This window comes from Bombina bombina, chromosome 7 (genome assembly GCF_027579735.1).
Source record: "Bombina bombina isolate aBomBom1 chromosome 7, aBomBom1.pri, whole genome shotgun sequence".
NCBI lineage: Eukaryota > Metazoa > Chordata > Amphibia > Anura > Bombinatoridae > Bombina > Bombina bombina.
This window is the reverse complement of record NC_069505.1, coordinates 112,350,238-112,364,530: the sequence shown is the minus strand read 5'-3', so window position 1 is coordinate 112,364,530 and position 14,293 is coordinate 112,350,238. Positions and strand designations below refer to the sequence as shown.

At 37.0% G+C, this 14,293-nt stretch overlaps 1 protein-coding gene across 1 annotated transcript in view; it reads right to left on the bottom strand.

Moving 5' to 3' along the window:
* The window catches only part of E2F8 (E2F transcription factor 8), a 44,415-nt gene that overhangs the window by 26,608 nt on the left and 3,514 nt on the right, over positions 1–14,293 (bottom strand). The window contains exons 3-6 of the mRNA XM_053688890.1: positions 12,963–13,193; positions 5,545–5,701; positions 1,542–1,844; positions 719–880 (exon numbers count right to left, since the gene is read on the bottom strand). Of these exons, the coding sequence (XP_053544865.1) occupies positions 719–880; positions 1,542–1,844; positions 5,545–5,701; positions 12,963–13,193 (853 nt within the window). The remainder of the gene's footprint in view (positions 1–718; positions 881–1,541; positions 1,845–5,544; positions 5,702–12,962; positions 13,194–14,293) is intronic.

The following is a 14,293-nucleotide window of genomic DNA, read 5'->3' as shown; positions in this document are numbered from 1 at the left end:
GCATCTTATTCTTTATAGTAGTGTCTATTACATGCAGTTATATGAAAATTAGTGTATACTGTCCCTTTAACTTAGTTTAATTATATATTCTGTGTTGTGTGATTATTTTATTAGGTTTATAATGCTGTTTAGCATTTAAAGTCTTCATTTCAAAGCTTTAAAAATAATGTATTAGGTGTTACTTATGTCAATTTTGAGAGGGGCCTGGAACTTAACTCCCTCACTTCCCATTGACTTACATTATAAACTAGGTTTCAATTTACAACGGTTTTCGATTTACAACCATTCCTTCTGAAACCTAACCCCGGCGTAAACTGACGGCTACCTGTACATACACACATATTAAAAAAAAATGCAAGAAGTCTGCATGTTATGGGCTGAAAAACTGTTTTGTGAATGTAATCTGATAACATTTTGATGGTTAATTCATTTAAAGCAGGACCCCTTCATTGACATTTAATATTAAAAAAAAAAAAATCTAAAATATATATTAACATTTTGGATCCATTTAGGTTAGCAGTTCAGAACACTATAATGTTTAACGCATTGTTTTTGAATGGTTACTGGATATAACTGCACAACAAAGAAAATCATCTAAAATATAAGGAGTGGAAGAGATTCAATCATCTGTAAAACTCAATAAGCACCTCCCCCCCACTCTCTAATGAATGTGTTTAATTTCCATATAAAATTAACAATATATAATCCAATTACTTACTTTTAAATTTGCTTTTATCAACATCCTCTAGCTGGTCCTCTCCAATTAACATTTTAGCAGCAACCTCCAAGCTCACAATCTGAGGTTTTGATACAAGAAACAGCATCACAAACCTTTGACTCATTACTCTCAGAGACTTTTCATTTCTACTGTTTACAGATGCTGTGGATAAAAATAAATATGCAAAACATTCATTACAATATTCCAGTCGTAAAGGAACACTAAAGTCAAAATTAAACTTTTGCGATTCAGAGAGAGAACACAATTTTAAACAACTTTCCAATTCACTTCCATTATCTAAATGTGCACAGTCTTAAAGGGATACTAAACCCAATTTTTTTCTGTAATGATTCAGATAGAGCATGCAATTTTAAGCAACTTTCTAATTTAATCCTATTATCGTTTTTTATTTGTTCTCTTGCTATCTTTATTTGAAAAGCAGAAATATAAAGCTTAGGAGCCGGCCCATTTTAGGTTCAGCACCCTGGATAGCGCTTGCTGATTGGTGGCTACATTTAGCCACCAATCAGCAAGCACTACACAGGTACTTTCTGGAGTTACCAGCTCCTACTGAGCATGTGGAAGAATTCACAGAATATACTTAAATGCATTTCATGATTGGCTAAAGGCTGTCACATGATGCAGTGGGAGGTAAAATAGAACTAACTAATAATTAATTAACTAATAATTATAAAAAAAAATAATCTGCTACTCATTTGAAATTCAAACCAAGTGCTATTGCATTATCTTTTTATTAAGCATTTACTGATCATGCTATTCTACTATGTTTAGTCGTCATTTAAGTATAAAAAAAACATCAAACCTGCTCTAAACTCCAGTCCAGGGAGTTCCACAAATCCAACATCTGTCGGTTTAACAAGAGACCTTGGCGTGGAGTTACCGCTACTCGAATCCTCACACGTATCGGATTCCTCCGGTTCTCTCTTTCTGATAAGCCCAATTTGCTCGGCATACTTGTTATCTTCACCAACTTTTTTCAATGCATCAAAAGTCTTATTGAGATTTCGACGCCCATGCCAGATGTATTTGTTTTTGGCTAAACGACTAACCATGTGTAGACTCTCCAACACATTCACAATGTCATATATACGTCTACGTTCCACATCTGCAAGAAAACAGAATTCCATAAATCGATTTTGTACATGGAAATGTGAACTATGACCAAAAGCCTTAAACACAAGATAGCATATGAAAAAAAAATTAATAATATATATATATATATATATATATATATATACACATACATACATACACACATACATACATACACACACACACACACATATATACAGAGAGAAGTGCACTCACAGGAATGAACAACCAACTCAATACCATTGTTCGCCTGTTCCATGGCGATTTACCACCTAGGCACAACTTCTTTTAGCCCAGTAATGCTTTTCACAGAGTAGAACTTTCCTGTAATATATCAGTCTGATCCCACCTATTACGGTCAGTCCAGCCTGAAATACCAGGCAATTCCTCTCTGAACAAGGAACACAGCAACCCCAGACAATCGTTTCAGCCTTCATTGGGCCTCATCAGTGAGGTGTAGCCATATTCCTCTAAGACTGATATACTACAGGAAAGTTCTACTCTGTGAAAAGCATTACTGGGCTAAAAAGAAGCTGCACCCAGGTTGTAAATCTCCATAGAATAGGCTAACAATGGTATTGTAATGTATATGCATATTCTTTTCCCAGCTACAAAATAAAACAAGTGTGATCCTAAATTTCATACAAGTCTGCCAAAAACAAAATCACCAAAAATTACCCAACAGTTTACGATAATCAACTACTTAAATTCTGAGCATTTATTTAAATTCTCAAAAATAAAATTATAAAAGTTTTACATCACATCTAATAAATAAAGCACATAAATAAGGATAAAAGTAAAGAAGCTGATTTTACCAAAATATTTTAAATTTCCCATTAAACGGTGTTTACATTGAATATACAAATAGAAAAGGTGTTGCCTAAAACAGGAATTGCAACTAAAATGCATTTAAAAAAAGGTAGCGATCGCTACTTTGCATTTCAATAGCACATCTGTTTTCTCTAAACATAATCAGCTCACTTACAAGAAACTGTTAAAGAATGCAAATATATGAACTCCTGTTCCTAGCAGACATTTTCCAAGCCATGCAGCTTTTAACAATCAAAATCTCTCTCAATCTCTCTCTATAAAACAGACATATAAATATTTTTTTATTATTATTATTATTTGTACACACACACACACTTATATTACATACACACACAGCGTCCTCAAACGCACACACAGCGTCCTCAAACACACACACGCACAGCGTTCTCAAACACACACACACGCACAGCGTTCTCAAACACACACACACGCACAGCGTTCTCAAACACACACACACGCACAGCGTTCTCAAACACACACACGCACAGCGTTCTCAAACACACACACGCACAGCGTTCTCAAACACACACACGCACAGCGTTCTCAAACACACACACGCACAGGGTTCTCAAACACACACACGCACAGCGTTCTCAAACACACACACGCACAGCGTTCTCAAACACACACACGCACAGCGTTCTCCACAGAAAATGTTATTGGGTGGGTAGCACTATGAAGTGGTCAGGCAGGGCAGTGTAATATGTTGCAATATTAGAACATTTTCTGTTATTTATAAATGTCACTTAAGGTATCTAATGCACAAGTTATATTGCATACGTTAACAGAAATTGATTAAATGATAATTTGAGCAAGTAGAAAACTAACCCCTTTTGACAATGTATGCTATACATGCCAGCCAACAAGGGGATACATATATATATAATATACTATATCTCCACTAGTCCTGGACAAGCAAGAAATTGCAGGACAAGTAAACAAACAATAAAACAGTACCTTTTTCTATCTTTAACATTGAGTGGACTAATAACTTTTCTGGCAGGGCTAGTGGCTTTTAACCCCTGGCTAATAATATATTTCCACCTCTGTAATATATGTTTTTTGTGTGTCTATAAAAAAAGAAAACATTTTGGACTTCTTACTTGGCTTTCAGAAAGGTTAAAAAGCCCACAATGTCACATTAATCTAGTGAAAATAGAAATGTAATATACGGTGTGTGTGGCCCTAGATGTGCTGTGATGCTAACACTGCCTTTTGCTTTGTTACGGTTGAATGAATTCCAGGTGAGCAAGTGTCAGCAATATACAGTGCAGCCAACTAACAACATGCGCACCACACTCATTAACAGACCACTGTGGTCATTTCCTGCGCTGCCCAACTTCCTCTGAAACAGAAGCTGCTGTTAACATCAATAAGAGAAAAAAATGTTAAAGTGAGGAATTTCACACTGTACAGTGGTGATCAATTAGTAACAAGCATGCCAGGTACCGATTTCTTCCCTCCCAGAAGTTCACATCTAATCAGTATGGAGATTTCCTAATCTAGACCCCCCTCCTATTTTATACCAGTTCACTAGCTGCTGTGGAGTTGAATTTTGAGGGCAAAACGCATATACTTTGCAAAATTTACATTTTTCTGTTAGAGACAATCCAAACCTTAACCCCTTAAAGGGACACAAAACCCTTCATGATCCAGAAAAAGCATGCAATTTAAAACAACGTTCCAAATCCCTTCTGTTATCTAATGTGTTTTGTTCTTTTGGTATCATTTGCAGAAAAAGGATACCTAGGCAGGCTCAGGAGCTGCTGATTGGTGGCTGCACTTAAATGCCTCATGTTATTGGCTCACCCAAAAGCATTAACTAGCTCTCAGTATTGCATTGCTGCTTCTTCAACAAATGATGCCAAAAGAACAAACAACATTTGATAATAGAAGTACATTTGAAAGTTGTTTAAAAGTTACTGGGTTTCAGCGGCATACGCATATATGCTATGGGAGACAGTGACCATTACTCAAACACCACACCTTCTCAGAAAGTCACCAGTGGCTTGTATGACACAAATTAAGTCTTCACAGACACAATACACACCACAACAAGGTCTCTGAACTTGAATAGTGGTGCACGGGCCCTGACAACATATAAGCGTATGCCGTTGAAAAACAGTAATATAAAATGTTTAGTTGTGCATAAGTGTTGCATGTACTTTTTTTTTATTTTGTTCCCTTTTCATGCGATTTAGCTTTGAAAATTGAGCAATAATTTATGCCTAGGATTTAAAATTGATGTCTGTGGACTAAAGTCCAAATTAGATCCCCCAAATAAACCAAATCGTGAGTGGAGTTTTGCCATCAAAAAATAATTGCAGTAAAAAGGATGTTACTTTGTTTTAAAAAAAAATTACAAAGTGGTTACAGTCCCTTTAAAGTGATGGTAAATCTGAGCGTTTAACAAACGCTAGGATTTACCACCACTAAAAATAAAGTGGAGTTTAAGTAATCAGTTGTTAAAAAAAGGTGCCAAACTCACCCTATTTGTGTCGCTGAAGCTTGCTAAAGTCAGCAGCTCCGGCCGCTCACGGCACAGCGCTCTTCTACCAATAAGGTGACGTTTGCACCGCTAACCCAATAGCCATGTGTGTCAGCTGACAGTACTCTGTGTGCACGCATGGCTATTAGTTTAGAGGTGCAAACGTTACCTCATTGGTAGAACAGTGCTGTGCAGTCGGCGGCCGGAGCCACCGAGTATAACAATCTACTTGCGGCACAGATAGGGTGAGTTTAGCACCTTTTTAAATAACCGATAACTTAAACCCCTCTTTATTTTTAGTGATGGTAAATCCTAGCGTTAGTTAAACGCCCAAATTTACCACCACTTTAAGATACCTTTATCTGATCAGAATAAGGGAACCCAAGTTACTTACGTAGCTCTTCAGCCACTTCATCTAAACAAATACTGTTGTTCAATGCGGGATTTGGGTACATTGGATACCGAGCAAGAAATTTATGGCACAGCAATCCTAAACTCTTTTCTTTACGGCTAGGTAGCGTCTTCTCAAATTCATCACCAGAAAGTTGCTCCTGTCAAAAAATAAAAATATTTATTTAACAAAAGTAGTATTGATAAAAATGTACACACAATTCAAGTATCTGTTATGCTTTCTTTTTAGGTAACAGCACTCCATAATTGAACGGATATACTATCTGCAACAGAAGTGCAGACAGATAACCTACAAGAGGCACTAGAATTCTAAAAAATAAATTAAATTAGTGATGGTGATAGTAATGTAAAAATATAGCAACACTAGTTAATAAAAAAAAGGTTAATAAAAAAAAAAAAAAAGTGCTATAAAAGTATGCTGTGAAAATGTAAAGAGAAAAAAGGTTCAGATATCTAAAGTGAATATCAATTCAAAACAAGTGAAATAAAAAAATGAGTGTTACGGATATGTGGCAGTGTCCCCGCAATAAAAAATCAAATTAAATCAGAGCATAAACCACAAATAACAGATAAATGGCAATTGCAAATGAGAGGCAGAGTCCACACAAAGTTAGGAATACAATCAGAGTTAGCTTAGAGCATATACCACATAACGGATATGTAGCAATGTCCACACAATATTTTCCAGGCTGCTCCTCTGGTGTGTCGTGCCCTGACACAAGATGGCAATCTATAACAGAGAAGACAGAGGGCGCCACATAGTGCAGATCAATGAGTATAAAAATTAAAGAAGAGATGTATACGTAGCAGGTATCTCACTCACTTGGTAGTAAGCACTGATGTGCAATACAAGCAGGCCGAGTCCAAAGAGTCGCTCGGCAGACTCGCCAGGCACCTGGAACACATGGTCTTTGTTAGTCTCTTCAGTCTCTGCTAGCTTAGCAGCAGCACTTAGGTCACAAGTGCATATGGACATCAAACACAGTGCAACAAAAGCTTCAGCCCGATGAAACCGTGCTGGGACACGGAGAAATGCGTTGCTTGTTTTTATATGCTTTTATGTTGTATTAAACCCTTTTGAATCTGTTTCATTGCTGCTGTACTCCTGATCATTTCTGAAGCACCTGTTGCACTGTGTTTGATGTCCATATGCACTTGTGACCTGAGTGCTGCTGCTGCTAAACTAGCAGAGACTGCTATCCACCTAACAATAGCTGTGTAACAGCAAAGAAGTCCTTTGGAAACTGCACCGCTCCTGATTCTCTTGTTGCCGGGACAACAAAGACCATGTGTTCCAGGTGCCTGGCGAGTCTGCCGAGCGACTCTTTGGACTCGGCCTGCTTGTATTGCACATCAGTGCTTACTACCAAGTGAGTGAGATACCTGCTACGTATACATCTCTTCTTCAATTTTTATACTCATTTATCTGCACTATGTGGCGCCCTCTGTCTTCTCTGTTATAGCACTTCATAATATTTAATAATAATAATAATAAAGTGTTTAAAAGGGATATAGGTCAAAAATAAAATTTCAATGGGAAATAAGTATTTTGCAATATACTCCCATTAGCAAAAATGCTTCTAGTAAAAGTTATTACTGTATTTTCTGTGGTATATGCGCATATCCTGTGTGGGCCCGTCCACCCTTATTCATACACGCTCATATTGCAAATTGAAATGCACCTATGTCCATTTCATTTTTGACCTTTCTATCCCTTTAAAAGAGACAGTCAAGTCCAAAATAAACTTTCATGATTCGGATAGGGCATGTAATTTTAAACAACTTTCCAATTTACTTTTATAACCAATTTTGCTTTGTTCTTTTGGTATTCTTAGTTGAAAGCTAAACCTAGGTAAGCTCATATGCTAATTTCTTAGACCTTGAAGGCCGCCTCTAATCTGAATGCATTTTGACCGTTTTTTTACCACTAGAGGGCATTAGTTCACGTGTGTCTTATAGATAACATTGAGCTCACACACGTTAATTTACAGAGGAGCGGGCACTGATTGGCTAAAACGTAAGTCTGTCAAAAGAACTGAAATAAGGGGTCAGTCTGCAGAGGCTTAGATACAAGGTAATTACAGAGGTAAAAAGTGTATTATTATAACTGTGTTGGTTATGCAAAACTGGGGAATGGGTAATAAAGGGATCAGCTATCTTTTAAAACAATAAAAATTCTGATGTTGACTGTCCCCATAACTTGCTTGCCATAAAAAAAATTAAAAATCTTTACAAGTCCACATAAACCATTACAATTAAATATAAACATGCTGATTTTTTTCAGACAAAAAAAAAAAAGTGTAGGTGAAATCTTTTTTTTATATTTAAAGGGACAGTCTACACCAGAATATTTAGTTTTAAAAGATAGATAACCCCATTATTACCCATTCCCTAGTTTTGCATAACCTACACAGTTATATTAATACACTTTTTACCTCTGCAGACTGCCCCCTTATCTCAGTGCTTTTGACAGACTTGCATTATAGCCAATCAGTGCAGGCTCCTAGGAACTCCACGTGCATGAGCACAGTGCTAGCTACATGAAACACATGAACTAACACCCCACCCTCTAGTGGTGAAAAACTGTCAAAATGCCATGAGCTAAGAGGCGGCCTTCAAGGGCTTAGAAATTAGCATATGAACCTCCTAGATTTAGCTTTCAACTAAGAATACCAAAAGAACAAAGTAAAATTGGTGATAGAAGTAAATTGGAAAATAGTTTAAAATGACATGCCCTATCTGAATAATGAAAGTTTGTTTTGGACTAGACTGTCCCTTTAATAGAAGCTAAATAATAAAGTATCACTTGTGCACTCCCTACTACTAGCAAAAACTACTGGTGCAGAAAAACACGCCTCTATAAGTCTAACAAAACTATTTATTTAGGACATCAACAAGCATTTTTCAAAACAATAAAATACAATCTTTTAAAATCACTTAAAGGGACAATAAATATAAATGTTTAATTATGCCAAGTAAAAACAACTTTGAAATATACTTTCATTATTTAATTTATTTTGCTTCCTTTCCTTTAAAGGGACATGAAATCCACATTTTTTTCCTTTCATGATTGAGATAGATTATATATTTTTAAACAATTTTCCAATTTACTTCTATTATCCAGTGAGCTTCGTTACCTTGTTATTAACATACCTAGATAGGCTCAGGAGCAGTAATGCACGACTGAGAGCTAGCTGATCATTGGTGGCTGCACACAAATGCCTCTTGTCATTGACTCATCTGATGTATTTACTAGCTCCCAGCAGTGCATTGCTGCTCCTTCAATACAGGATACTAAGATGATGAAGCAAATGTGATAATAGGAGAGACATATATGTGCAGCCACCAATCAGCAGCGAGCACTCAGCTCCTGAGCCTACCTAGGTTAGGTATACTTTTCAACAAAGGAAACCAAGTGAAAGAAGCAAATTTGATAAAAGAAGTACATTGGAAAGTTGTGTATGCTCTATTTGAATCAGGAAAAAAAAAAAAAAAAGAATTGGTTTCATGTCCCTTTAAGTCTGAAAATTATGAATTTTCCACTGTTGTGAAGCCTACCCATCTGCTCTTTTGGGTTTCAAGCCTATCCTTGTTAAAATCTCCCTAATGTACAATTTGTTAACTTATCTTTTCTGCGCACATGAACCAAAATATGGATTTCAATAAGAAAGTTACCCAGTTATTTCCAGATTCAGGTAAAAATTGGCTCTCCCTCCCAAATTAGGAAAACGTTAGGTACAACGGAAAAGAGAGTGCAGCAAAAAAACAAACAAAACAAAAACACAACTACAAGGCTTTTATTGTCCATTAACCCTTTTGTGACTGGGTTAAAGTGTCTACATCGGAACAACTGTTCCGATGTAGACAAACTGAAATCACGCGATCGCAAGAGTTCAATTATTGGATTGGGTCTGGGGGCGTCCCTATAACCCTAGGAACGCCCTCCAGACCACAATCAAATCCAGGAAGCACAGAAGGCTTCAGGACAGCCGTTGGCTATGATATTCTATTCCGTCGTAACGGCTCTAAAGCCCAGTGTAATTATGATGGAATAGAACGGCATAACGGCGTTAAAAGGTTAAATAAAAAAATAGGCTACAATGTCCCTTTAATAGCTTGCTAATATATAAAAAAAAAACGCACTTACCCCCAGATTATTAAACATAACTTGAAACAAATAACCATTTAAGTACTCAGTAAATTTGTCTTTAAAGTGATGGTAAACTCTCCCCTTTTTAAAATCAGATCTGGAATGTAAGCGCTATTTTAGATGGAGTTTAATTCATTAGCTGTAATGAAGATGCAGTATAACATGCTTTTTAATATAGATATGAAATTCAAATACTGCATGCTCCTCCGCCCACTTCAGAAGTAAAATTTTCTGTGAGCTAACAGATTGAATTGTTGTCCAATCAGCGCTCTCCCCATCTGGCACTTTTGTTGTAGCTAGAGCATTGATTGGAGAGTAATTCAATCATTTAGCTGACAGGAAAATTGACTTTTGAAGTGGGTGGTGTAACGTGGGGTATTTGAATTTCATATCTATATTAATAACTAAGTTATAGCGCATCTTCATTGCACATGATGAATAAAACCCCATCTAAAATAGTGCTTACATTCCAGATCTGATTTTAAAAAGGGGAGAGTTCACCATCACTTTAAATGTCTTAAAGGGACAGTCTAATCAAAATTAAACTTTCATGAATACAATAGAGCTTGTAATTTTTAACAACTTCCCAATTTACTTTATTCCCTTGGTATTCTTTGTGGAAAGCTAAACCTAGGTAGGCTCATATGCTAATTTCTAAGCCGTTGAACTGCCTTTAAACTCAGTGCATTTTGACAGTTTTTGACAGATACTGCAAGTGCATGAGGGGCATCCAACATTGTGCTCACTCCCATGGAGTTATTTAAGAGTCAGCAACGATTGGCTAAATGCAAGTCTGTCAAAAGAACTGAGATAAGGGGCAGTCTGTAGAGGCTTAGATACAAGGTAATCACAGAGGTAAAAAGTGTATTAATATAACAGTGTTGGTTATGCAAAACTGGAGGATGGATAATAAAAGGATTATCTAACTTTGTAAAGAATAACAATTCTGTACGTTGTGTGTGTTTTTGGCCCTGTAATAGTGTGGATCATGCTGAAAGCAGTGATTATAACTTGCTTCACTCCAGGAGACATCGGGCTATAGCGCAATCTCCTCATGTAGGCGAGTGCTGCAGTATTTAACCCATTCAACAGAAAAGCAGGAAGGTAAGTTCAAGAGTGTGCACATGTCTTCAGCACTATATGGCAGCAGTTTTGCAACATTGTTATACATTAAATGCTCTGCTGCGCTGCTCTATATTTGACTTTTATCTTTAAACAGCACTTTGCTCTGGATACCCTGTTAAGGAAACAGACAGTGCAGCCAGAGCAAAGCTCCGTTTGAAGAAAACAGTATAATGTGGAGCAGTGCTGCAAAAAGTGAAAGTGCTAACAGTTCCTGCATGTGTCCTATTCTTTCTGCAGACATGATGCATTTTCTGCGATTACATCTCAGATTACAGCATGTTCTGCAATGCAATGTTTTTTTATCATTTTATTTTTAGCTTGTGTTCCTTACAAACTAGGTGTTAGACCCTTGAATAGGATATAAACACATAGCTTAAGTACTGCTTAGGAGCTGAATTGTGTTGCAGCTACCAAGTGGGAATTTAGCAATATATGTAATCTTTTTACAAAGCTTGAGCACATAGTTTGCAAGGGGCACTAATACAAAACATGAAATACCAAGGATCGGGCATCAATCCACCAGTCGTCATGCAGATCTAAGCTTAAAACTCTGCTAAAGGAACATTGTAGTTAACTTTCTTCATCTTTGTTTCAGGTAGAAGAGGCATTTTAAAAAGTGATGGAGGAAACCAGACGTGGACTCCTTGCCCAATGTGCCTAGAGGGATATGGCTGCAACTCACTGACGACGCCCAAAGGGAGACTGAAACGATCATCTGGAATTACCATTTCCCTTGTTGTGAGGAGAATTGCCTGGTATTTTGGAGCAGGACCATACGGATAAGCTTCATGAAAGAGCTCCACTCTGAAAAGGACAATTGGACTAAAAGAAACTACTCCCAGGTGGTAACCAGGACATAGAACAAGCCACTGAGCTGTTCGTTCCTGGAAGATTGCTACTTTCTGTATGTACTTCATATATATATATTAGTAAAGAATGGGGTTGCACTCGCAAGGATTTCCAAAGTTACCTTTAATGTACATGACATTAAAGGTAACTTTGGAAATCCTGGCGAGTGCATCCCCATTCTTTACTACTATCATCACCATGGAAGCACCCTGGGTGGATGAAATGTTAACCGTGAGTGTGTGTGTGTATATATATATATATATATATATATATATATATATATATATATATATATATATATATATATATATATATATATATATATATATATATATATATACACAAAACACGGAAGGGAACTGCACTCTCATACTGGACCGGGTACACATCCCATGACCCTGCAACATGCTCAGCCCTGGGTGCCACTGGCACTCACAGGAAGCTGTGCTGTTCCCAGAGTCACAGGCAGTTAACCCCAGTCAGGTCTGGGTGCAAGAACCATAGGGAAAATTACAAAACAAATTAATACAACACACAGAGAAAACCCAGGGTGATTACATATTCCTGTGCACCCTTCCCTTGTTCCCAGTTTGTTTGGATTTGAAAGCTTGCATTGTGTGGCTGTTTTAGGGACCCAGGTATTGGAAAGGACCTTGACGAGGTACCTGGGCTTGTCCCATTTGGCCAGATGCGGTTACTAACCTTTCCATTTCTGCTTTTAAATCTTAGCTGAGAGCTTGTAAGTGAGTGCTGGGTTTTCTCTGTGTGTTTATATATATATATATATATATATATATATCACACATACAAACCACAACAAACTTGTTTCTGCCCTGAATATATAAGTGTTGTCTTGCCATAGTCGTGTCCCTCTCCACCAGCAAAGAGAAAAAAAAAATATGTGCAAATGCAACTATATCATTTGCAAGACAGATTTTTGTTTAGAAGTATCCCTCTTCCAAGTGACAAATTAATTCAAATGTACCCATGAATTTATTAGGAAATGACAGCTAAATCTCACATGCTGAACCTACATTTTTCATCTCCCCATATCAAACTTCATCAGCAAATACTTCACAGTAAGACTTGTCTGAAGTTCACCAGTGATATCACTACATAAAGTATTAATACAGGCAGAAGGCTATCACATGACGGTGGGTAAAGATACTGTGATGCTTGCATATTCTCTATCAGCTGATGAAGTCACGATAATAGCAGCAGGGGGGGGGGGGGGGTAACATGAACCATACAACTTTATCATTACAAAAAAAGTTTACCTCTAATATTCCTCGCTCCCGGTTTCTGATCTCAGGGCTGGCAGCACTGATCAGCATTTTAAGGTTAGCCGTTGGGGTCCACGGATCTGACTCGGCGGCATCAATAAGCTTTGTTGGAGTTGTAACATTGGTGACTGCCTGCTGGATCTCTCCTAATACCGAGTGTGAAAATGGGGACTGTCGGCTGGGAGATCTGATCACTCTTTTATTTGACATAAATCCATTATTTTCCTAAAAAAAATAAATAAAAAGTATATATATTTGTTAAATGTATATATGAACAAGACAAAACCATAAAACATCAAATGGCAAGTTGTTGAGACATACTGGTGTTAAAGGGACACTGAACCCAATTCAGATAGAGCAACTTTCTAATTTACTCCTATTATCAATTTTTCTTCATTCACTTGGTATCTTTATTTGAAATGCAAGTATGTAAGTTTAGATGCCAGCCCATTTTTGGTGAACAACCTGGGTTGTTCTTGCTGATTGGTGGATAAATTATACCACCAATAAAAAAAGTGCTATCTAGAGTTCTGAACCAAAAGAAAAAAGCTTAGATGCCTTATTTTTCAAATAAAGATAGCAAGAGAACAAATAGAAATTGATAATAGGAGTAAATGAGAAAGTTGCTTAAAATTCCATGCTCTATCTGAACCACGAAAGAAAAAATTTGGGTTCAGTGCCCTAGCTTAGATCTGTAACACGGAATGTCATGCTCCCAAAAAATATATAAATTTAACACATGTAAAAGGGACATGATACTTAAAATGTTCTCTGTTCTTTCTAAAAATTGGATGTTTAAATGTGTTACAAATCATTGCCTTTTGGAAAAATAAAAGGTTCCTGTGCATAATAAAATATCCCCCCCCCCTGTGGGAGTTGCCCTGTCAGCCAGTGAGCAGTAATTTCAGTGGAGTTTTTTCATGCCACTACATCTTGGTCTGGCCTTAAAGTGACACTAAAGTCAGAATTAAAACTTATATGATTTAGATAGTGCACAGTCTTCTTAATGTGAAAGTAAATCCTAGCGTTTTACAAACGTTAGGATTGACTTTTGAAACAAATAAAGGGGACTTGCATTGATTAAGTATAAGATACTTCATGTAGAAAGCTCCTTTATTTGTTTTAACCGATCACCGTTTTTAGCTGCTACAGCAGCACACGGTTAAAAAAAATTATTTTTGCTAAGAGGTGACGTTTTCACCTCTTAGCCAATAGTCGTGCAGTAAATCTGGCTCCCATGGGCGCCAAGCCAAACATTTAAACCTCTACATTTCTGCCTGTTCTAAGCCACTACAGACAGCCTCTTATATTAGCTTTTCACAACA